General features: G+C 33.3%; 2 protein-coding genes across 4 annotated transcripts; one reads left to right on the top strand and one right to left on the bottom strand.

Moving 5' to 3' along the window:
- Window positions 1-480: 480 nt before the first annotated feature.
- On the bottom strand, window positions 481-26,094 carry LOC123711577 (zinc finger transcription factor Trps1). Of its 2 annotated transcripts, XR_006753978.1 has the most exons (10): window positions 25,774-26,094; window positions 25,037-25,189; window positions 13,823-14,551; window positions 10,906-11,014; window positions 9,398-9,525; window positions 5,346-5,477; window positions 4,268-4,508; window positions 3,791-3,966; window positions 741-3,513; window positions 481-670 (listed from the first exon to the last, which is right to left on the bottom strand). XR_006753978.1 is itself a non-coding variant. In XM_045664174.1 (9 exons), the coding sequence occupies exons 1-9, from the start codon at window positions 25,924-25,926 to the stop codon at window positions 3,436-3,438; spliced, it is 1,899 nt and encodes a 632-aa protein (XP_045520130.1). In that variant the 5' UTR covers window positions 25,927-26,094; the 3' UTR covers window positions 481-3,435. The 2 variants fall into 2 exon arrangements, 1 of the variants encoding a protein (XP_045520130.1); XM_045664174.1 differs by having other exon boundaries at window positions 481-3,513.
- Window positions 8,518-24,985, top strand: LOC123711579 (carboxypeptidase N subunit 2-like). 2 transcript variants are annotated; one of them, XM_045664176.1, is made up of 8 exons: window positions 8,518-8,614; window positions 14,826-15,006; window positions 17,125-17,307; window positions 18,270-18,493; window positions 20,044-20,242; window positions 21,927-22,105; window positions 23,641-23,810; window positions 24,541-24,985. In XM_045664176.1, the coding sequence occupies exons 1-8, from the start codon at window positions 8,606-8,608 to the stop codon at window positions 24,818-24,820; spliced, it is 1,425 nt and encodes a 474-aa protein (XP_045520132.1). In that variant the 5' UTR covers window positions 8,518-8,605; the 3' UTR covers window positions 24,821-24,985. The 2 variants fall into 2 exon arrangements, with proteins under 2 accessions (XP_045520132.1, XP_045520131.1); XM_045664175.1 differs by lacking the exon at window positions 8,518-8,614 and adding an exon at window positions 14,547-14,752 and having other exon boundaries at window positions 24,541-24,984.

Below are 26,094 nucleotides of genomic sequence, written 5' to 3'. Positions count from 1 at the left end.
AGGGTGTGGCACAGAGAGAATATGCCAGTTCAGTGCCAGCCAGTTGCCACATCAACATACACGTACCCTTAGACAGAGCACGATTTTTCAATGTGAATGTGTTGCTCTAACCAAAGCATTACGAGTCTAAGTGGGGAAAATGAGTCCACCTTACCTAGTCCATTAGCTCTCTTACCATAAGTATGAACCAGTGATTAAAAACGTTATTTTTACCATTCTTATTCGTATCGCGTGAAGCCAAGAACGATGAAGATTGACATATGCTACATCATTTCCTAAACTCATTATTCATAAAAAAAAATAGTGACTCATCATTAATAATGATGCTAGTCGTATCCTTCACGCTGTCATAAAGACAATACGTAGGCAAAGTATGTCGAAACGTCCTGTAGAAAACATTGAGACTTAGTTTGTACTTGGTTCGTACTACTAAGGAACTACATAGTTTCAAGGTTATTAAGAAATAAAAAACACCACACATAGCTGCTATAATTTATTTGTAAAAAAATATTCTACTCACTACATAGCCAATATATCAGTTAAATTTTTAATAATTTAAGTATCCATCCCTGCGTAAGTCACATTATTTATCATCTATACAACAATAATAATGTCTCATGAGTATTCCGACGAAAATGTTTCTGGTATAATATTATACCGATAATTTATGCTGAAACTTTAAATTCAAACAACAAATGGTCCATAAGCTTAATTAAAGAGTATTTATACAATAATAATACCTCTTAATACGTAATTTGAGACGTTAATGTTAGTAACAGTAAAGGTGAGAAAACTACAACGAAAAATTCTTATAATTTAAATTGACTTGGAATTGATTCTTACTGCGCACAACCGACGCACAACTGAGCTCTTATATACTTTAAATGTCCAATATTATAGAATTCTTAACAGTACTTTATAACAGAAAAATCCATTCAAAAACAGTAAATGTTGTTGGGTTGTAATTAATATCAACTTGGGGTCGACTTAACAGGTTTCCATATACCTCAGTTGGAACCGACCGCGCAGTAAAACATTAATTGACATCTAATATTATGCAGTGTACTCTCAAAGGAGGCGTACAAAAATGCCCATCTCTACATATTATCACAAATTTATTGCTTCTCAGGAAATACATTCTACAACACATATCACATTTCGGTTACAATACTTTTACGATTCACATTGAATGGAAAAAATTCTGAGACTTTTGCTTACAGTCTTAATTGCTGTGAAGGTTAAATGGAATTTAACGAGATTCATCATATGCAGTGACGTGACATTGACAAACAGATAAGGATAACCAATAATAACAAAACAATAACTCCTCGACAAAGATCAAACACAGTTTCTTTTCAATTTTTGTAGAGGGCAACAGTCATCATTTACCACCCAAATTCATAGACAAACCAATTATATATCAAATAATTGGCTTGAGTACATGATTGCCACGGCACTGCGTCACATTTCAGCATAAATTATAAGACGAAGCTCCATTCTCTCAAACACACGTTTGTTAGTTCGAAAGCGCACACTACACAACCGGTACGTTAGTAACTTAACACGTTATACCAATAAACCGTAATAAATTAACCTAAATAATAATAAATAACCAATTGGAAGATCGAATAGCTGCACGAACGGAATTTGATCTAGTGAGGTCTAGACAGGACTTATAATTAAAAAAATGTACAGAATAATGAATAAAATAATACTGTATCACTACTGCGAGCAGCAATGTTAGCGAAAGTGTTGCTTGCGTTGCCTACACTACTTAAAATAATTTAAATATAACTCGGAATCAAGAGAGCGTCAAAGAGAGCATAGTTATTGTCAAAGTATAAAACAATTCTAAGTACTACGAATATCCCAATCCGAGGGTAGGTAATCTCAAATTTTTAAAGCTTTTTAAATACGATAGGGGATTCTGCAAAGAAATTACGTATAGAAAAGCACAAAGCTATATCACAATGTCTCAAAGACTGTTCTACTGGCCCGTGGGGTGATCGTAAAATAAATTATAACTAAATTAAGTAGAGGCGATAAGTATAGGACGGCGAATAAGAAAAACAGCCCACAACGGAAATCTCTTTAAATGCTCAACACTGACCATGAGGTTATAATGCCACGATTTGGTTTCGACCAGATTATTTCTAAATTCAATTTTAACACAGAATATAAAATCCTATTCTACGGAAATTACGGTAATATTGCTCCAAAGAGATTCTATATCTAAATATTTATATTCGAAAAGTTTATTGCTTTAAAAACCACATTCTCAACTGAGATTCGAATACTGACCGAAATCGGGGCAAAAATAAATTATATATAATAAAAAAACACTACTCTAGGTAAGAAACAATATACAATACAACTTAGATCTATATGAATACTTGCTTCCTGCAATAGGTAACCGTAATAATTTCAAAGGAAAAGAGAGCAAAGGCAAGGCGTGGACTTCGGCCCGAGCCCTCGCTAATATCGAGGTGTCGACCGAACCGATTTCACCAATCAAATAATCTCAAAATTCATTCGTCTTACTCATCACATGAGGAATTAGAGAAAATAATTTTCATTTGCAAATGCAATAAATTCTCATTATGCAAAAGGTCATCGACCTTTTGACGAATCGAACCCGAACAAGCGAGTACAACCAAGCCATTTTAGAAATAAGTTCACAACATTTATTTGTGACCGTATCGAATAAAATTTCGCTACAAAGCTTATAAGGACTGGACAATGTACCCTCTTATCCAGGTTCGAAAAGTGTATTTCACAATACTTTTAACTGCCCATAAAAGGCAATTTAATTTGCCTTTAATAATGCCCTGTTTAATTAATACTTCATTGTCATAATTTTCAGATAGTCACCATCAATTAGTACTTAAATTTGAATTTTGGTAAAAAATAACTATTGATAATACTCCTTATGTACAAAAATATTTAGTATATATTTAACCAGAATACTATTACTTTGATGTAGGAATAACTTCAAATTTAAGTACTTCTTAATCTTCATAGTCTTACACTGGCCTTAACTCACTACTGGTATAAAACGAATGGGAACATTCATAAAAATATATACCTCATTAAAAAGGTTATTAAACAAAAAAGATTTTATATCAGATCTACTAAAATAATCTTGTTTATACTTGGACTATTTTTAAAGGGCGTTCGAATTTAGATTATTCTCGGCCACAGAATATCATTTCGATTGTATATATTCTATGCTTAGACATAATAACACTATTGGCTATGAAAAGGCGGGATGGACCACATATAACAGCTTTCAAAAACGAAATGTCACAGAATTTTTTTTAATCCCTGGCCGTAAAGAAAAAAAGTACGGCCCTTTAAAAAGGTTCCAAATTTAAACAGTCTATGGTATGAGTAACTGGCCGTTTGTACACGGGTGCGGAAAGATTACGTGAGCGGTCAATGCGTTTCTTCGGCCACGTGATTCGCTACTAGGTTCAGTGGCGCTTCGTCATACTCTGGCATACCGCGGCCCATCTGAAATTAACATTATCTGTTTAAAAACACGTTTTTTTTAAAAGAAGATTCGAAGACGAAAGTTGAAAAAGATGGATGCATGTTTGAAATTTTTCACATTATCATTATTTATTTAAACGTTATTCTTTGTAATGTTATAATTGATTAGATATGATTATTCTCATTTTTCGTCTCTTTCTGTGAAATTGTGTTTAAGCTGTGATGAAAAAAGAGTCATGAGGTTATTTCTATGAGTTAATCTAATTAAGACAATATTTATTTATAAAATAATAATAACCTGTGCTGGTCGAGTGCGCGCATGCAAGGCGGCTAAGAGGTGCGGCTGCAATTGCCTACGAAGCGCTGCCAATACAGCCTCTTCTGCCCCTTCTGATGGTGGAGCCCCTGGTGCCCCACCAGCTGGTTCACTACTCTCGGGGACCTCAGTACTGGCGCTGCTGACTCCTCGTCTCCCTTAAATTAGTAATTTAAATTTGACTTAATTCATTCAAATAAAGTAAGTGTAAAGGAAATAATATTTTCCATTTCCACGTAAAATTTTCCGTTCCATTTTTGTATTCTAAATAACTCTATCACATTCTTATTTTAAAGTACACTTACGATGTAAATTCCTTTTTTTAATTAAACAATAATTGCTGTCAGACTAAATGAAACAATTATCTGTATTCAATTAGCGTTCTCTTTTTAAATGAAATAATTATGTGTATTCAAATAGCGTTCTCTTTTTAAATATTTTTGTAAACAGAGTACTCACTAGATCTAGAAGACTTCGCTTCATGTCTGGGACGCCGGCGTCTAGTATGTATGGTGTCCCGTCGCATTGCGGTAGGTCGTGGTACTCCATGGAGTTTGTAATACAACCCGCACGCGTTACACACCATTTCGCCTCTGGCATCGCGACGCCAGATGGTGGTCGTGTGTGTACCACAGTTGGTGCAGGAGAGCTCGAAGCGCTGTGATGGGTTGCGATTTGAGTTTGACGTGTCTGTTGCTTCCTGTAATATAGATAAAATGTTTTTTCCAGTATTAGATATATTCAAAGGTTTTGTGTGCGCATTTCTAAATGTTAATTTAGACTAGGTTCGAACTAACAAGGCCGTACAAAAAAAGGAAAGAATTATACAACTTACTGTGTTGCGTTAACAATTCCCTATTGATTTCTTATTAAAACCTATCATTAAAATTAACAATTATTATTTCTTTATTATTATAACTAGTATGATTATTAGAAATGTGGGGCACAAAAAAGGTTTAGAAACACTAGTTGAGATCAAAACAATAACAATAAAACTCTGTAACTCCCAATAGCAAACCTTACATCAATATAGCGTTTTTTTTTCATTTTTTACACTGAGACATACATGAAAACTGCATACTAAAATGTCACCATCTATATCGCTATTGAAAGTTAGAAAGTACGGACACAGACCATCAAATTAAAGTAATTGTCATTGCAATGATTTATTTAATATAAAATAAATCAGTGGCCTTTTTAGTCCTGGGCCTCAGAATTCTGTATCTGTTTAATGATCATTTGTCAATCTAATAGGCAAGCAGGTGATCTGGCACCTGTACCTGACACAGGGTTTAGACCCTTGCCTTAGGGCAAGCCGGTTTCCTCACGATGTTTTCCTTCACCGTTCGAGTGAATGTTAAATAAATGCGCACAAAGTCACACACAGGTGCGCAGCCGGGTTCGAACCTACGATTTCAGGTATGAGGGTCGTACGCTGAAGCCATTAAGCCAACACTGCTAGTATTTACTATAGGCATTTATATTCATATTTTGTTTTAAATTTTAAAAATTCATAAATTCTCGTAGAAGTTCATACATTATCAGTGTTAGTGGGCCAAGTGGGATGTTGTTCCTGCAAGGGCTGAGCTCGTGCTGGACAACTCTGTTTCCTTCTCGCTGTTCCACCTGCGCCCATGTTACCACGACCAGGACTCGGCCATTCACCGTTCTGAAATATTAAAAAAAACATATTATTTATATGTAGCTATTAGCAGCAGATAAAGCGACGCAACAAGACATGGATATGTCATACAATCCGAAGAAAATCCAACCCCTAAGCAGGCGCATGGTGAATACCCGCAATAAAAGAGGAACCGTGCATTTGTTGTAGATGAGGAAGTGAGAGCCGGAAAGACTTGGAACGAGGCCAATGGAAAGTCAAGATACCATTAAAATGAGACAATAAGGACATTAACTATGTCAGAGCAACCTAACCATGACTAAAAATAAATTAATGTTTATTGTATTTTCATAGGGTAAAACATAAGAAGTTTATTACGGGTAAGTATAGGGAACAAATAATAATAATAATCGTATAATTATAAAGAAAGTGGCTCATTCATATTAATTAATTATAAAAAAAAACACACACAATCAACCATATTAAAATAGGCATGAAAAGGTCAAATTAACTATCATAATTTCATAATCGTAAGTATAGTAGTTTTCTTTCAACTCTTTCCAAAACATAAAAAGAGTTTACTACTACTACTGCTACTTTTAATGGTCCAGTGAATAGGTTGTCTCGCTCTTACAACTTAATTACTAACATTAATGAGAATATTGATATAGTTTACAACAATCTTCCAAATTACCGTAACTTTGTTTATCAAGCTCTTAAAGAGGTTTAAGTTTCTCTTTGGTTTTAGTTATATTTTTGTCCGTTGTTTTTTATTTATTATTTTGTGGTTGCCTTTTTAATTTTTCCGTCACTAGGTTATGTTCTAATATGAATGTGTATGTGTGTAAAATTTTATTGTATAATTTTATGCAAACACGTTTTAGAACTTATAAAGAAATACATAAAAATAAGAACAGTTAGGTTATTTATAATATTCGACTTGTACAGTCAGTTATAAATATTAGATTTTCCATCATAACAATATACAGTACAATCATAGTTACTATCTTGTATCTTTATAGAATAATCTTACATTAATTATTTTTATTTAATCTCTGCGTTTATTCAATAACAGATAGCGTATGTACACAAACACAAAATCACACACATCCATACAGTATTATATTTTAAGGATTTTATATCTTTTATATATTGGCCATAGGTCAGAATCCGATAGATGCAATTACATTACTTTACAGGACAAGCAATTAAATTATTAAAAAATCTTGAAGGTACTATTAAAAAATGAAACACTCGATATCATTGTCTGATCTATGACCACAGAATGTATTAGCTTATTTATATACATAATTTTTTTGTTTATTTTAAAGGTATTTTTTTGTATAAATATATTTAATATTTTTTTTTTACAATATTCGTATATATGAACCACGGAACAGTCACCCACGACACAAGGATGTCTCTAGCGTCTGAACAGTTTTGTCATTTTTAATTAGGTAAAAAATCTAAATATTTGTGAAGCAGCGTTGTCTTTATCGTTACTATATATTGCACATGTTATAATATGATATAATCTACAGTTAAATTTCCTGAAAAATATAATTTAATATGAAACCGAGAAACTAGGAAACTTTATATAGGAGGAGAATACATATGAAAATACATTTTCTTAATGCTTCTAACCTTTGACTAGTAGGCGTTTGCGCCTCTTTAATTGATCGAACCAATTGACACCCAATCGTATACAGTTAGGAATTATTTATTTATCTTTAAATCAATAAAATTAATAAAAACCTAAGTATGTACATTAACTAAATTTCTATTGTTATCTTATATATTTAACATTTACTGGAATTTATGCAGCCGTTTTCGAGTTTTGAGCTTACCAACATATTTTGCGTTTTTTATTTATATAGATATCGAAGCAATTATATATGTCCCGTAATTCTTAACATTGGACAGACATATGTTTGTTTACATTCGAAAGACGCACATAGCCTACGAAGAACTTTGTACTAAGCTTAACTTATACAGGGTTGTCCGTTTACTAAAACAATATAAAGTAAATTGTTATAAAGTCTCTTCCGGTTAAATTTAAGGTCCAAATATTAAAAAAAAACTTCTTAACCCATGGTTTGCGTGTAAAAGATCTCTAATATGTGATAAGGTCCGATTGACTCAGCCTTTGGATTTATAAGCAAACCTCACATTCATACTGACTTGATAAAATACATTTCCTTATCTTTTGCAATCTTAAGATTACTCGGAAATTGACACTGCGTCCTGAATTTCAAGGGAATAACATTTATGACATATGATTTATTGATACATATATGTTATCTTCGCTTATTTATTAAACTTTATTTACTATATTAGGTTACATAAGTTTAATAAGCTAATTTTAATAATGGTTTTCTACCACAATAGTTGCTTCCAAGGCAATCGAAAAATCAATACTAAATGCAAAAATATCTAACAAATATCGTCTAGGAAGACCGAAGAACATACCTTTAAGAAAATATAAGAATGTTTAATATCAATGTTACAATAAGGATAATACATTGGATATAAAAAAGGGAACTCACCGTCATAGCCTTTTAAAGTTAGATCAAAAGTTTTCAGAAGAAATTAATGTATCTGTTTTTTTTAAATAGGCAAGTAGGTGATCAACATTCTGTTCCCGACATACGCCGTCGATTTATTCCTTCACCACGATATTAAATCCGCACATACAGGACAATGGTGCACAGTCGGGGATCGAAATGACCTCAGGTATGAGAGACGCACGCGCACGCCTCTAGGCCAACACACCACATTTATAACAACAATTGTTTATAATTAAACTCATACAAAAACAATGAAAATAACACAAATTACTACTTACAATATAAAAATAAATACACAGCTAACCGCAACTCTCGAATTTTTATTTCTTTTCGGGACTGAATACCATAATTTATGTTAATTTTACTATTGTTAAAGTTATTGAAATTGGATAACATCTACAGATATGAAACATGCAAGCGGCCTTGTCTAAACAATCAATGCTTAAACAATAAACCTTTAAACAAATAAGATATTTCTACTCAAGGAAAATCTGTTTTCCAACGACACGTTGTACGCATCCTTACTATGTCTTGAGATTTTGTTTATAACGGTTGTGTGAAAAGGCATTTTGTGATAATCTGCGTGTAATTTTAGTTTTGTAATCGAACATGATTATCGTAAGTTTTTCAAACATTATAATACAAACTCTATATCTCTTTAGCAAATTATAAGAGCAAAAGAATAGAAAGAGACAAAATATATTCACACTGATTTCGTTTTTATAAACAATAATAATCCAAAACTACATGGACATTGGCCTTGAAAAACATCTTTAGTTTAAAGACAAGTAGATCAGCCGTCCGTCTTACATATGTCATCGATTTTTGTTTTAAGAAATGCCGGTTTCCTCACGATGTTTGCCTTACCGTAGGAACAAGTGCTAATTGGACATCACAACCACCTCATGGATGAGAGCCGCACTCTAAAGGCACTATTTATTTCGTAATCCAACATAAATTATATATAACAAAAAAGATACAATGAAATACATATATACAAAATATATACCAAAGGAAATCATCAATAAAAAATATCAAATACATTTAAATAAGTAATTCTTAATTCGGCTGTGTTGTGCGGTGTGAAAGTGAGAGTATGTAATCAACATTAAGTATAGAGTCAAGACTTAGCGCTAAGTTTGGCTCCCGTATGTCAAAAACGTATTGGCAAATTAACTTACGCGATTACTTTAAAGTAACAATTAATTGTATTAATACTTCTATGCGCAAGATATTTTTTATCATATCATGTGCTTTATAGTCACTGCATTACAGTTACGTGTTCGTTTTTCGATGCGATTTCCGAGTTCCGTTCAATTAACAGGAAAACAAATAAATGAATTATTAAAAGAATATCGCAGGTCCTATATTATTGTTTTTAATATAAAATACAATACTCACCGGTGAAATGGTGCCGTTGGGTGTGTGAGTAAGTGGTACAGCGAGTCCCCTCAAAGGTGAAACCGTCATCCCTGTATGTTTACTGTTAATCAGTCGCCTTAGAAGTTGAGTTGTTTCACCACCACGACCTAAAGTAATATTTTCCCATATAAGTACAAAAAATATTAACGATTTTAAAACACATGGTGACTTTCAATAGTATAATACTCGAAACAGGACAAATCTTACCACCAATAGGGCTCGAGAAGATAAATCACCGCTTATGTGGAAGTTGTATTCGTTCTTACAACAAACTCCCAAGCGAAATTAGAAAATTATCACGGAATAAATTGAAAAATATAGCTTAACGTAAATTAATCAATAAAAAATAAATAAATCAATGACGCCACAACCTTTTTTTAGGTCTGAGCCTCAGACTTCTGTATCTGTTTCATGATCATTTGTAAATTGAATAGGTAGGTATCAGTATAGGCAAGTATCAGGCCAGTGATCAGCCTTCTGTGCCTGACGCACGCTGTCGACTTTTTGGGTCTAAGGCAAGCCGGTTTCCTTACGATGTTTTCCTTCACCGTTTGAGCTAATGTTAAATACGTGCATAGAAAGAAAATCCATTGGTGCACAGCCGTGGATCGATCCTACGACCTCAGGTATGAGCGTCGTACGCTGAAGCCACTAGGCCAACACTGATCTAATAAATTTGACGATTATTTAAATGACATAATCCTTGGAATTGATTTGCTCCAGTTCAAACGATTTATCTGACTCTTAACTTGGCGATTAAAAAGAGTTGTAGAGTTTCTTGCCAGTTCTTCTTGCCTGCTCTACGCCCTTGACTTGCAAAGTGGTAGTAAATGTAATTTAGAATGAATTTAACATTTTTCTGTTGACGTTCATAAGTGTACTTAATAATATAGTATGAATTTTTATGACATATCTAAAACAAAAAATAACAAAGACCCACGGTTGTAACGCCGATACGTTAATTGTTCCTAATGATCAGCTAATTGAGTTCGTGACCTTTGCAAGGTCAATGACCTCACATCACAGATTTACGCATAAGACTTATTAATTTTGACAAATTCTGTGAACTTTATTGATTCATATGTAGTTTTCATATTATGTACAGAATGTTAGCGACAGAAATTTTAAATATGCACTATTTACCGCGGAATAATTGGAATCTGAGTTTGGTCACAACCATATTTCTAACATGAATAGTTTTTTTTTTTCATTTTTTATTAAATATGTTTTATATAGAGCGTACTACCTGTCAGTGTACGCCATTTTTCTTGGTGGTTGGTTGTGACTGCAAGCATCCATTCATCGTATCATAAAAAAGACCAATAAAACTATAGAAAGAACTGTAATAATAACGATATGACCCAGGGATTTTTGTAAAACTACTTATATTTGTGTTAAAACGTAAAACAAAATATTTAAAAAGACCAAAGAGGTCGGACATACTATATTTTGTCTTTAATTTAACATTTTCTCTATAATTTTGTTACCGTTTTGTTTATGTAGAGCATGCCATAATGACTCCTTTTCTTCCGTCTCGTGTGGTGGTTTTGGCGATGACTGCGCAGACGGTACAGATTGTGTTTCTTCTGGATCGTCCTGAGAAAACAAAACAAGTGGTTGTCCTTACAAGTCTACCTTAAGATAAACTTTTTTTTTATTAAACTTAGTAGCAACAAAATTAAAACAAGGATAACTCTAGAGCATTTAGCAAACGGAAGGAGCTCTAGGTAACACCTGGAAGTTTTCTGCGATAAAATAAGTCCGTGAAACGTAATAGTTGGAAGAAGGGTGACGTGAGGGCCGCGGTAAACCGGCTGTCTCTTGCTTGAAAATATTTTAACACTATTATCGTGCATCTCGAAGCACCATCAAATATTGTAGGCTTTAAAATAATCCCAGTCATAGGCCAGGCGATCTCATGGATACATAAAAAAATGTAGGGAACTAATCTTCATTATTTAATTAGCGGAATCTATAATAAGGATAAAACATGATTCATATTGATTTGGCAATCTCGGTGTTTCATGGCCTTATAAATCAAAAAAATAATTCGTATTGACCCAAGACTTTCGTAAAATTTTGACTACGAGTCATATCTATACTAATATTATAAAGAAAACACATTTGTGCTAAAAAAAAAAAATTCTTTCACCATTAGAAAGCTGTGTTGGCTGACAGAGGCTACATGTCCAAAAAAATAGGGATTCCTAATAAAAATTGAATTGTATAACTCATGGTCATCGCGTGCGCTGTGGAAACTATTGATGATATAACAAAAAATGTTGTACAGTATTATAGAACGTCTTATCTACAAAAAGGCCCATGGGCAATTGTATGTTGGCCTATCCCGAGTCGGAACTCCATAACATCAAATTATTTTGCTGCTACAAAACAAAACTTCGTCAAATGTTGTAGAGAAATTCTAAGACACTGAGCTTCTACTAATAAATCTCTTCTCTAATATTAATGAAGAAAGTTTTGCATTTTGAATTTTTTAACAACTTATAAAAATCAAGCTAAAATTTTCTGGACTGATAAAAAAATACTTTCATTACCTACTTGAGAGATTTGAGAACCGGCAGTAAATGTAAAAATAGAAACATTTTATATACATTTCTGTTTTTGACGTTGATAAGTGCACATTGTTACCTATATGAATAAATGAATTTGAAATCAAAAGATTCAATACCTGTAGAATATTTTGAAATTTACTAAACGGATATTCTACCTAAATGATGTCACGAATTTATATATATGTAATCGTTAGATTATGAATGCAGGTGTGTATCTAATAGGTTAACAAAAATTTATCTATTGCCCGACTTAGTAGAATTTTCACTACCACGAGATCGGTATCGACACAAGAGAAACTTTATATATTCAAGACGCTCTCTATACAAGATTATAAAAAAATCCTTTAGTAACCACAATTGAATGTATTCAGATAATTAGTATATCATTATACTTATTAATGTAATTTGTAGTCAATTTCGTATCTAGTTTTATCGTTTTAGGACTATTACCATCAATTAGACAAATCGCATTTAGCTCGTACATACTTTAAGTATAAAAATTTGATAGAAGCATTAGCGTAAAGCGAATGAGAAAATAGAGATATTTGGAAAAGGCTGGAGTAGGCCTTTACCCGTACAGTCCCCACAGTCCCCGCGTTAAGCTCGACATCCTTAGCGCGGGCCTGCGCAAGCGCATTCTCACCTCATACAACAACAAAAAAAGGCCTTTACCCGTAAAGAGGTTCACCTATCAACGGTGAAGGAATTTCGTATAACAAGAAAACAAATCTGAACTATATTCAACATTTATAAAGTTTGTATATAAACGGGCTTAAATTATTACACTTTTAGTCGCGACTTCATTAACTTTTAATTACGCAATAATTAATTTAATCGTTTCTGCTAATCACTGTAATTGAATGCCAAAATTGGTATGACTTTAAAGCTAATTCAATGAATCATAACGAATGTCCTACTGTATAATAAAAATAATCGATAGCGCTACAACCTTTTTAGGTCTGGGCCTCAGCTTTCTGAATATGTTTTATGGTAATTTCTCAATCAAATAGCCAAGTAGGTGATCCGCATCCGGTGGGTCACACACTCCATCATTTTTAGGGTCTAAAGCCGGTGTTCGAACAATGTTTTCTTTCACATTTCGAGTGAATGTTAAATGCGCATATAGAAAGAAATTCCATTGGTGCACAGCCGGGGATCGACCTCAGGGATAAGAATCGCATGATAAAACCACTAGGCCAACGCCGGTCTATTGTATTCATATATAACATTTTGATTAGTCCCAAAAGTAATGTATTACTGATCGACTAATTTTATTAGACTAATACATTATTTCCTCCAGCTCTATGCTTCAACGAAAAATTTATTTTTGGTTGGAAAACAAAGAAAACTCAACTTTAAATACACAAATAACCTCATACATACCAAAGTAACTCGCAATAGCAAATACTAAAATGTTACCTAACATAATACATAAATAACAAAATAAATTAAATAGGAATCACGTGGTATTTACTAAGGTCATTAACAAGTACGTACAAAATGTTAATAATTATTTCCTCGAGTATTCAGTAAACCGACCACAAATAGTGTTCACGTGCATTTCATTGTCTCCACATAAATTTGAAAGCTTACATGAGCAAACGATAAGTGAAGCCGCTGACCGCTTACAAGTGAAGCCCAAAGCGAAATCTAGTGTGTGTGTTTTATAAATACAATTTTTTTATTAATTCAATTATTTTAATTATTTTTATAATTAGTTTTTTATACGGCATCGGATATTTTGTGTGCTACAATTTGTCTCTTTATTCTAAACAAATATGAATAATATTTTTTAAAACAAAGTAATATTATAAGTATAGCAAGACTTTACCTGCGACACCTCTGATATGTCCATCTGAAGTCTGTCCGGATCTGAGCCGCTACTGCTTTGACTACAATCTTCATATACAGAGTTCTCCTTCGCCGGCTTTGTCCTCACGCACGCTCTGGCATAGAAATGTTGCATTTTGTCCTTATGCGGCATATCATTGGTTCTATGTGTGTAGGCATTGGGCTCTCTGCCCTGTTCGCTCTCGTACTCTGTCTTACAGGAGTATAGGGAGAGGTCCATCTCTCTGTGCTCCTCGTTATTGGGTAGATTCGTGACGCTCTGGGGTGTATTCTGGGCATATTGTTCGTCCACATAGTCTTGAGTATATTCGGACGTCGCGTGCGTTTTGACAGTTACGCCCGCATAATTTGTTGGATACTGAGATTCCTCGTTTTCACGCTGAGCTACCGCGACAGCCTTGCTAATTATATCTATCACTGTTGTACAGTGCATTACCTCACTCGCTCTATCGGAGGGCGGCAGGCTCACCGTTTTGAACATTATATTCGAGTTCTCTTCCGTCTCGGGTTTGACAACGTATTTCGTTGGGTCATAGTTTTTTATTTGTAGCAGTGTTACCGCCGCCTGTCGGCTTTCGAGGTTTTTCATCTCTTCGGTTGAGTCGGGCGAGCCGATTTCGGCATATTTACTTTTTGACAGATCATACTCATTATCGTTCAACGGTTTAATTATCTCTTCCAGTTTGTCGGCCGTTATACTCAGGACCTCCTAAAAATAAAGAACAATGTTTGTATAATGCTTTATGTAAACACGATAACACAAATAAACGTATAACCAATGGGGTGGCGGCTTTTTGATATCTCATGATATCACTCGGCTCTAAGTGATAAGATAAAATCTTTGTATAGGGCGCGAACAGTGTCTTTCCTAAATTCAATGAAAATGTACTTGCTACGTAATACATTTAGAGTGAGTAAATATCATTTCGTTCTTAAGGACATAGTTGTTCATGATTTGTATTTCACGTGTTAATTTGTTGTAGGTGTCAGTGATATTAAGTGTACTAGTTTACGCAGCTCACGCGCAGAGTGACTCGAATGACCGAAAGAGTCCTTGTGATGTGTTTCTTCAAGATGGCAACAATCTAACGTTGAACTGCTCACGGAGGGATATCGAGAGCGTACCCAAATGGCCTGAGAACCTCCAGAGCCTTGGTGACAAAGGTACTGTACTATATTTGTCTCTAAACCCCTAACAAACTTGTTCTAGCTTAAAGCTAGATATTAGTTCAATACAAGGGCGTACTATAGATAATTTCTGCTCTAAACTTGATACACATAATTAGAAATAACTCCACAATTCCTCTATATCATAATCTTTTGTTTGTTGTTATGCGTAAACATATACGCGAAGAACTAATAAAGATCCGCCCATACTTACAATCTTTACATTTATACATACAATTGAAGTGAAATATTTATACTAAAGTATTCCTTTGTTCATTTTATGATACGAGAAACAATATTAAATCACGTTCTTTACCTACATTTTACGGCTTTGACGTATTTCTATTGAAAATTGGGTTTGATTACACGACACAGTAAACTAATATATGCATTAATAAAGAAGAAAATACTTCGATTGCAATTGTTTAGTTATGGAGATTACTAATTTCTAAGATTAGGCATTTATTTTACAATTTCAATATATTCAAAAGATTTTTTTAAATGAATAATCATAAATTAAGTATACTTCAAAAATAGTATAGTATAGACAAAACACTAAGATAAAACTAATTACGCATCCGAAAGAGATTATTTATTGCTTTAGTATCCACGAGTTGTATTATGCTCGCGTCATTTATTTCGTTTCTTATATAAATAAATACAATTTTTTCTATCTTTGTTTACGACTCGTATATACTTCAAGTAATATTAAGGAGGCATGCCTTTGGACTGATAATATTACATGCATATAAATAATATTGTCTCAGTCTAACATTAGGTTAGGATTTTATTTTTTATTATTTTTATTCTAAGTGGCGTTTGTGTTAGGTTAGATTAAAGCCAAAAATTTGTACCTCCTTTCATTCATTTCACAAATCGTGATGTTTTAATTAATTTCTATGGGGTTTAAGGAGCATACTCCACCACATTATTGCATGGTACACAATTGACGTGAAAATATGTACGTTAGATAAATATTTGAAGCTATTTTATGGTGGAGCTGTGATTCGACAAATTTACCATTCACATAATTACAAAATACATAAAAGCTAAAAACGGAATACACATCCAAACATTTTTTTTTTACTATGAAACGTACGTTACGTTATACAGATATAAATGAGTTCAGCATAAATGAGAATTAATAAAACAACTGAATTTCATAATCGGATGTCGAGGCAGAATACAAAGTACCATCCGTATCACCTCGACGTCCGTCGTTCCACAACTGAGCGTATTTAAGGCAGTTTTTGCTGCGCACCAACGTATGTGGAACCAGCTGCTCATTGAACTATTTCCGAAGTCGACTTAGGGTATTTCAAGAAAAGAGCGCACCAATTCTTAAAAGGCCTGCAACGCACTCGCGAGCCCTCAGGCATTGAGTGTCCATGGGCAGCGGCACGACTTATATAAAAAAGACATTTCAATGTGTATTTATCAACTCTACAACATCAAATAGAAGATTAACAATTTTTTTTATTTAAATTCTATTTTATCTTAATGGCTTGTGTGATTGGGACGTTTGTACGACTAATTACCGCAGATTCTTAAAACTGTTAACGACGACGTTTATTCCCTTTTATAAATAACTATAACATCCTCGTTCCCGAACCATCCAGAATTGAAATAGAGCGCAAAAAGGACAAGATCGATTGCATTTGCGAAAGATATGGACATTATGGCCCATTAACTATACTGTATTGATGATGATAAAACATTTTGATATGTTTTATTATTATTATACAGTTTTTTCCCTTTAACATATCTTTAAGACAAAGGGCTCAGATTTCTATTTAATTTTCATGATCATCTGTCAATCTAATAGGCAAGTAGTTGATCAGCCTTCTGTCCAGACACGCCGTCGACTTTTTTGTGACCAAGGCAAACCGGTTTCCTCACAATGTTTTCATTCACCGTTCGAGCGAATATTAAATGCGCACATAGAAAGATAGTCCATTGGTGCATAGCCGAGGATCGAACCTACGACCTCAGGGATGAGAGTCACACGCTGAACCGACATTGTTGATGTAGTTATAACTGGGGCTTAAACAAAAACAGCTCGCACTCCTCATTATATATTACTATGTAATCGAAAATAACTAATACCTATTTCAGAGAGCCGTGTATTAATAACTTTCTTCAACAATAGTATAACAAATGTGACCCACCTAGCCCCAGTGCCGGGTAATAGAATAGCAATCAGCTTCAAGGGAAACAAAATTGTTGAGATAGAGGACGACGCATTTAGAAATATCGCCCGTATGGTCTATTTAGATCTTAGCAACAACTACATTTCAGGTAAAGTACATTGATATCTTTATTTATTCACTCACGAACATGAACCAAATTAAAGAAATGTATTACGAAAAAAATATCTACCAAAGTTATAGCCAAAGATGGAATACATATTATATGATCAGTTTTGTTTAGGTCAACTACCAATATAAGCCTTAAATTGATTAAGCTATCTCGGAATATGCTTAACAGGAATATCCATATCGCAAAATCACCTGCATCATGAGCATACGCCACATGCACACCTTCACGTACCTATCCTCACTTTTACGCCATCCGTGGGTTGTGTACATAAGCAAATATAGGTATTAGTTTAATGTATTGTATCATTTTTATAGTTTTTTCCTTTTGTAAATGTTCGAACCTTTTTGTAAATATTATGTATTCCATCTTTGGCTATAATTTTAATGAAATTGTTTGTTTTTATATGTATACAATTTTTGTTAGCTGTGGAAATACAGAATAAAAATTAATTATAATTTACGAAAGAAAAAAATCTATAAATACAAATACATTTAACTAGATATACCAAATCCGGCTGTTTTTTGTGATGCTGTGAGAATGAGTGTATGTACGCGACGGTGTGAATGTGTGGCGTGATCAAGATGATGTGACACTTTGTAACTATGGCAAGGTTTTCGAAAAATTTATCCGTAGTCTACTGAAAAAAAAGAACTAAGTTTCTTTCTTATTCTATCACACCTTTTTTTTTATACGATTTACTCTGAAGCTGCGTCATCAGCGCTATAAATATAAGAGTTAACTACGAAACTATCGAAAATGCATACGAAAATGTCGGGGCTATTTGAAGTTACAATGTACGGTACATTGTTGTACGCTGGACGTTCTATAAATTAAACCTCGAGCTATCATCATAAATGATATTGATGCGCAAACGCATTTCAATATCAGTTAATTTTCGCTAAACGCAACACAATTTCATAAATACTTTAAAATAATTACAGGCGAGGTGTTAAGAAGCGAGATCTTCCAGGGCCCATATAGTAACGGAATCTACAGTGACATAGCCCTCGAGACCCTAAACCTGGGCTTCAATGAGATCCACTCCTTGGACAAATACCTGTTTGAGCACACGCCGAATTTAACACGACTATATCTTAACAACAATCCAATTGAGATTCTCGATCATGTGACCGTATCAGCGTTGTCAAGCGCCATCAAACTCGAGGTAATTTAATTAATTAATTTAAATGGAATTCTATAAATCATGACAAAAAAGTATAATTAGATGCGCAGAAGCTTGAAAGATTTACTCTGCTAAAAACACGCAGGCCTGCAAAGTTCAACTTACGTGCCGACGTTTATATCTGTTAAGCAATTACAGTGTTTCATATAATGTTTTCTGTCCGACCTCAGTTGACTAAATATTTCATAAAGACCATGTATAGCCATCTATGTATACCACTCCTTATTTGGAAATTGTATTCGTTACATCAAACTCCAAAGCGAAATTAGAGAATTATCACTGAATACATTCAAAAACTTTCGTTAAACATAAACTAATCAATAATGCTTTTTATAAATTTGACAATTATTTAAACGATCTAAACAATTTGTAAGACTCAAAACTTGGCGATTAAAAAGAGTGGCGGAGAGTTTGTTGCCAGTTCTTCTTACCCTCTCTACGCCTATGACTTGCGAACTGGTAGTAAATGTTATTTAGGATCAATTTAACATCTTTTCTTTTGACGTACATATGTGTATTTAGTTACCTATATAAATAAAGTTATCTTGAGTTTGATATAATAATGTATCTTTACACGCAATTTAGAAATATAACATTTGATATTTCACATCGCAGGCGTTACAAAATTTCATCACAAAACTCGGCCACCATTTTATAAACATTGGCAATAAGCCAGTGCTTCTTTATCAGTGCATTTTATTTTGATTGAGTTAAAAGCCGCACATTCTCCGCCGATTACTTATCACATGCACCGCACCTTGATGTTTTGATGCTAAAAACTTTAACGACGTCATTATTTTTTTTGCAATCACTTTTATATTCCTAACTAATTAGCGTTATAATAAATACATTAATGAATTTATTTATTCAAACTTCGTTACATTACAAATACATATTGGGACATGGGGAGTGTTCAGAAGAGTTGTTAGATCTAATACCCGCAGCTGAGTGTCATTATCGGACGTCAAGGCAAAATACAAAATACCATCCGTATCACCTCGACGTCCGTCGTTCCACAGCTGAGCGTTTTCTAAGGCAGTCTTTGCCACGCACCACCACTATGTGGAACCAGCTGCCCATTGAAGTATTTCTGAACCAATTCGACTTATGGTGCTTCAAGAAAAGAGCGTATCAATTCTTGATAGGCCGGCAACGCACTTGCGAGCCTGCTGGCAATATGAGTGTCCATGGGCGGCGGTATCGCTTAACATCGGGTGAGTCTCTTGCCCGTTTGCCTCCTATTACATAAAAAAAATGTGTGCCGAACGGTGGACGATAAAACCCCAAGATCTGAACTCACAACCAGGTGGCAAGAGAAAACCAGGTCGACCGAGGATGCGTGGGTGGGATAGAGATGTCAAGGACATAGAAATAATAATTGTAAGAAGTTGAACGCAAGAAGCACGTGATATATTGTGATGGCGAAATATACTTGAGGCGGCACAAGGGGCTGTATAAGCATTGATTATGATGATGACCATGCGTATTAAATTGATAATAATTGTGATAAAAAACCCTATATTTCCTTACAGGTCTTAGACTTATCAAAGACGGACATTGACAGTATACCATTGGACGCTTTTAAAGGTCTGTTGAACCTTAGGCAAATCGACCTGTCTGGAAACCTTTTCCTAAACGTTCCAGAGAGTCTAAGTTTACTTGGCAACACCTTGCAATATCTTACATTCAACAACAACCCACTTGTTGAGTTGAATGACGACAGTTTTATTGGTATGTACTCATAGATTTTGTGTGTTGTTTGTGTTGTTGTGTGAATGGTGAGGAGAAACGGTCAAAATTCTGGTTCTAAAAACTCGACAAAAAGCTCTTTAAGTATCTATAAAACTGCGTTTGGTATTTTCATAAGACGATGCAGAAATTAAAATATTAAAAACATCCATTTGGCTTAAAAATGTTTGCTTTTAACTGGGTGATAGATAAGGTCCCAGTTTTTTATAATGCTTTTATCTAATTTATAACCTAATTTTTTCCTCATATCAGGACAAAGGCTGCATTGGACTTTTCCTTTATCATTGTCAAATAAAGCAAATATTAAGATAAGATGTTTAACATTTATTAAAATATATATAAGCGAACTTGCATGTGATACCAAAACTTTAATGCAGCTAAATGCTGGAATCTTTCGAATTTATTATAGATATATCTGACGTGAATTCTTCATTCATCATAAATAACTTTCGCTCCAAAACCCAGAAACAGTATTGATTTTGCATAATCTGTAATCGAATCATCTTTTACGTAAGCAAATATTAATTGAATGAAGATCGCCAAACTTTCTATTAGTTATATCTACAAGTAAGCACTTACGAAACGAAAGTATAATATCAGACATTAACACAGTCAGATTCTTTAGTAATATTAAAGCAATTACGAAAGTACACATTTATGAAAGTCTATGTATGTGACCTCAGTTTGATTCCTATCTAAAAAAATATTTTCATCGCCCTGTGCTTTCATTTATAAATCTACAACTTATCGGGCTTAAATTTAACAATTTATTATTTTAAAACAGCGAGTTAAAACGGAAAATATCTATTGAATAGTTTCCCCTAATGCCAATCCTCTTTAAAAATAATCGAGGCAAGATTCTACAACTTTTTGAGAGTACGATTATGACTTCACTCCATATCCCAATACAACTATTTAAAAAATCTATATATCACTTTTCTGATAGTCTTTATTTTCAATCAAAATAATCTTATTTGATTTTGGTACTAATACGGGAACCTTGTAAAGAAACATCCTTTTGAATAGTCGCGAACACCGCCAAGATTTCGTTAAGTGTCTGTTCATATCCGGAATGCTTCTCCGACTAGTCATCGTTTGTCGGTTCGATGCGTGGAATTAGATTTAATCTATGGACATTATATGTATTCATTTCTCGTAGATAATAAATAATTTATTTTCATTTTGCTTTGGAAATCGACCGGCTATTGTTTTTTTATATAATACAAACTCCGTTCATAAGCCATATTAGTTGTTTTCCTATTGATTCTTCATCTATGACCAGCTTTTTAAAGCTCAAATTATTGTTGTAATAACTGTAGCAAATGATAACGAGCCGAGGGCATTTAAATGCGATGGGTTTTACCCGAAGTAGTTTTAGTGAGCATAGTCCACCAGACTTTGATGCAAGGAATCTGAAGTAAATCGACTCTCAAGTAGTGCAGGGGGGGAGTGAAATATTATTTGTATTTGTTATTTGTACAAAAATTAGAGTACTATATATAATAATATTTCGTATACGTAGCTAATATGGAAACTTGTAAACACATCTTAATTTTACACGCTAGCAAAACATCACGATTCGTTCAAACATGTTCTTTTTCAATGCCACGTGACCAAAGCCTTATTTTACAATAAACATTTGTTAATGAAATAGTGTACGTTTTAGGATTGACAAGTTTGCTAGAACTGGAAGTAGGCGAAAATCAATACTTGGAGGAAGTCAAACGCAGTACATTCTCGCCGTTAAAAAATCTCAGAGTTCTACATCTATCTCACAACAAGAATTTACGGTACATTAGTCACAATGCTTTCAGGGGACTTAAAGATAGATGGGCATTGAAAGAGGTAAGCTATAGACAATAAACATTTTGGTACTAAGCGTATAGACAAAATTGATCTTCGTCTCTTGCATTTCCTTTTAAATAAGCTAAGTCAATAATTAATGTAAAGTTAAGAACACTATTACAAATTATTTTATTCTATTGTAATTTTTGAAAAAAGGAACCACTTTTTGGCGCGAGGCTGGAAGCTGACTAAAGGAATGATTTAAGTCAAATAAATTATTTCTTTATCTTAGTGAAAAATAGTTTTGGATACTAAAAGTTACGTTAGATTTTATCATATTCGAACAAGCTTCGGTAAATCCCATACTAAACTTTCATCTGTAAGCGCCGGTGTATCGTAATCAAGCAATCTAACAAGACGGACGTATTATAATATCCAATCACGTTATTCCGACCTTATACTTTCTAGATTATTCACACGAATACTCGCTTATTACAACATTTTAAATTTGATTAATAATCACTTTTATAGATATTTTTTTTAATTAGTATTTAGATATACATAAATATCCCGATACTAAAGGAAATTTAAGCAATATCTAGAATAGAAGCAATGTCTAGAATGACGGAAATTAAAGAAGATTCACTGGAAGAATGATATGTTCTATTTGACATTTGATTGTCATTTATTTTGTTTCCACGTAATATCAACGGGCAATATCTAATCTACACAATATTCAAAACGACTTTAGTTGTGAAACGTTATTAATGTAATGCAATTCCAAATTTCGTCATTCGTGTCGCTTTTATAAGCCTAATCTGTATTTTAAAATAACAGATATGTTTAAAATATTTTTAGACAAAATATTTCGCGTATGCAATGCAATAACGCGGTTTGGCCCAGTTCGTGAATCTTTAACATCAAATAAACTAGGTTAGATGATAAATCATTTATATTTGTTTTGATAACAGTTGATTGCTAAGTATCGGAATTAGAATACATAATGCCAAAATATCTTTCATAACGTCTAGTACATTGACAATATTATACAAACAATGAAACTATTGGTTGGAACTAAATCATAAAAAACCAGAATATTATGTACGTAGTTCCGTGATCGATATAACTATGGGACGGACAGAATCTGTTTAATTAATGTTTTTATTACAGACAGGGACTGATAAGTGTCGGTTTAAGGTTTAACCTACGATATTATTCCTCACTGTTCGAAAGCGCAACTTCGGTTTAGAATCGCACGTTTAATAACCCCTACGCCAACTGCTTCTAGAAAATCATTCTAAAAGAAATTTCACTTTCGCATAGATACATAACATATAATAATGACGCATCAAAATATATAATATGGTGTAAAAATTATTATAAAAATTGTAAAAGAAATTTATAATCTAAAATACGATGCGTCTTTAAAAATACCTACATATAACTTTACATATACTATATGTACATAGAAACAAAGTATTAAACTGAATTTGAAAAAAAGGAGGATCTAAAACAAAACTGTATCTGTATTGTTTTATATATACAGATAAGTCTCATCCGTCACAAATTGTCCATAAACTTATTAAATTTTCCAGGTATACCTTGATGACAACAACTTGAGCGAACTATCAACTGATCTTATGCCGTGGAACAAGTTGGAGGTGTTAGGTATGACTGGCAATAACTGGCTTTGTAACTGTGACTTGGCCAATATTGTGACAAAACAGGAGGCAAGTACTAAGTTCAGGCCAGGAAAAGTACCATTGTAAGTACTCAATTCAATGATCACTGTTTAAGAATAACTACTAAAAGATCATCAATTTGGTATAGCTTAAAAATCAAGTTCTACAATTTGATAAGACATTATGCATTATTTTTCAATCAAGGAACATGTCTATATCCTGTTTATGTCTTTGCAATTCCTTTTTTCATAATTAAATACTTGAATGAGTTATATGCATATGTGTTAAAACATAAGAAAATAAATTATAATCTAAGATGGCCCATAATAAATTTATATTTTATAGATAACCTCTTTGTACTAATGACCATCTACGAACTAAGTACTAACTGATGATTCAAGGTGTAATTTATCATGTTAAATTCTATACTAGAATATATGTAAACAGCCATTTACGTAACAACTTGATATCATCTAGAATTTGATTTTTTAAATATGATTTGCACAGCAATTCATTTTTAAAAAATGCTCATCAATAAACAGTTAAATTAAAAGCAAGCAATTATGTTTTTTAGTATGTATTTATAAACATAGTACCAAATTAATATTGAGTAATGACTTAAATATATTTTTAATAAAAACAATAATGTATTATGAAATAACCGAGCCACTGATAATTATCTTCTATTCAAAATTATTTATTTGCAGTATGCTATGTGTACAATGTTAAGCTTTTTAATGATATTAGTAAACATTATTTTATGTCCTAGTTATAACTAGAGCATTCATTTTATTTATTTTTTGCATTTTGCAGTTGTGCAGCACCTATGAGACTGAATGGGGCCTATATAACAAACATCACCATATCATTTTGCCCTACATTTGACACAACCTTTGCACCAAAGAAACAATTCTCCATTACTGATTTAAGACCAAAACATGTTCTGTGGAGTATTTTAGGAGTGTCAGCAGTTGTTGGAATAGGAATGATTTGTGGGATCATTGTAAATGCTGCTAAAGCATTTTACAAGAAAAAAATAAGTCAGCCTATTCGCTATGTAAACATTAATAATTCTGAATCAAGCTTCGCTTGATTATTAAGGCTGATGTTAACTAATACATTAGCAACCATTTTAGCTTTACTTACTGTTAAATCTAAGAACAAATAAACATTAAATATTTAGAGTGTGAAATTGAAGCTATTTAAAAATATTAGTTGTAAATTAAAAATGTATATGTGCAATATTATACTAGTATTTTTAAAATATTTTAGAATTAAACCTTTTTTTATCAATATTGTGTTTACATACCTCTATAGGACCTGATAGTGAATTAGCATAGTGTAGAAATTGTTCCAATAATCTTTCAGATTTATGCGATAGTTCCCTGAATGTATGAAACTCATCAAGTTTGTTTGCACAACTTCCACATACAACCTGCGGCAACATGTCTTCTGGAGAAACCTATAATTTTAACATTGTTATTATTCCCCTTACAGAATCCAAATAATCTGTTATGAGTGGAATTAAGCAATTAATTTTATTATATAATGGAAAATCTGGTGATAATAAAATTGTAAAATAACTAAAAATGTCAATATATAAATAACAGTCCCCCATAGGACTTATTTCTATATTTAGTTAATATAAGCTCTGAAAATAGAAGGTGGTTAGTGAGAGGGAAGGAATGAGAGTGTGCATCCTTGTAGCTGTGATTAGAAACGTAGGTGTGAAGGGTGCGAGGGGGAGAGCTTTAGCGATCTCATACAATGATCTCCGTGCGCTCCTTTGTTATCACCGCGCGGTCACTGATATAGCGCACAGCCACACGCCTTGCCTATCACTTCCAAGAACGACATTAGTCATACACCCGAGCACTCGACGCGTGGGCCGTAACATGATATCACAATGCGAAAATACCCAACACCCGCGAGAAAGTTAATGGCGCTTATCAGTATCCACAATCTTGTACGCTAATGCTACACTTTCACATGAGAAAAACTTGGCTTTTCGCATTCCGAACACCTAATTAAGGTATAAATATTTACCATTATCGATAGATAAGCCATTATCATCTCGGAAAGTCGTGATTTATCCTTATCACGGTCGAATATTGGAAGTTTAACATCACTGCAATTATCGCCACAGAATGATAAACAAAGGCGACACACTGAATGGAACTTCGGCGGCAAGTTACACATATTTAGAAATCAAAACAGAGAAAAGTTTTCACAACATAAGAAAACATTTAGAAACAAATCGCCTAATAAATTTATAAATTAAAAATACTTCTTGAAAATATATCTCAGCGTGCGATGATGTAGGATATACATCACATCGCGATTGTCAACCAAACGAGCAAGCTACAC

The sequence above is a fragment of the Pieris brassicae genome, chromosome 7 (assembly GCF_905147105.1).
Source record: "Pieris brassicae chromosome 7, ilPieBrab1.1, whole genome shotgun sequence".
NCBI classification, from domain to species: Eukaryota; Metazoa; Arthropoda; class Insecta; order Lepidoptera; family Pieridae; genus Pieris; species Pieris brassicae.
The sequence above is the reverse complement of the archived record's forward strand: the minus strand, read 5'-3'. Positions and strand labels throughout refer to the sequence as shown.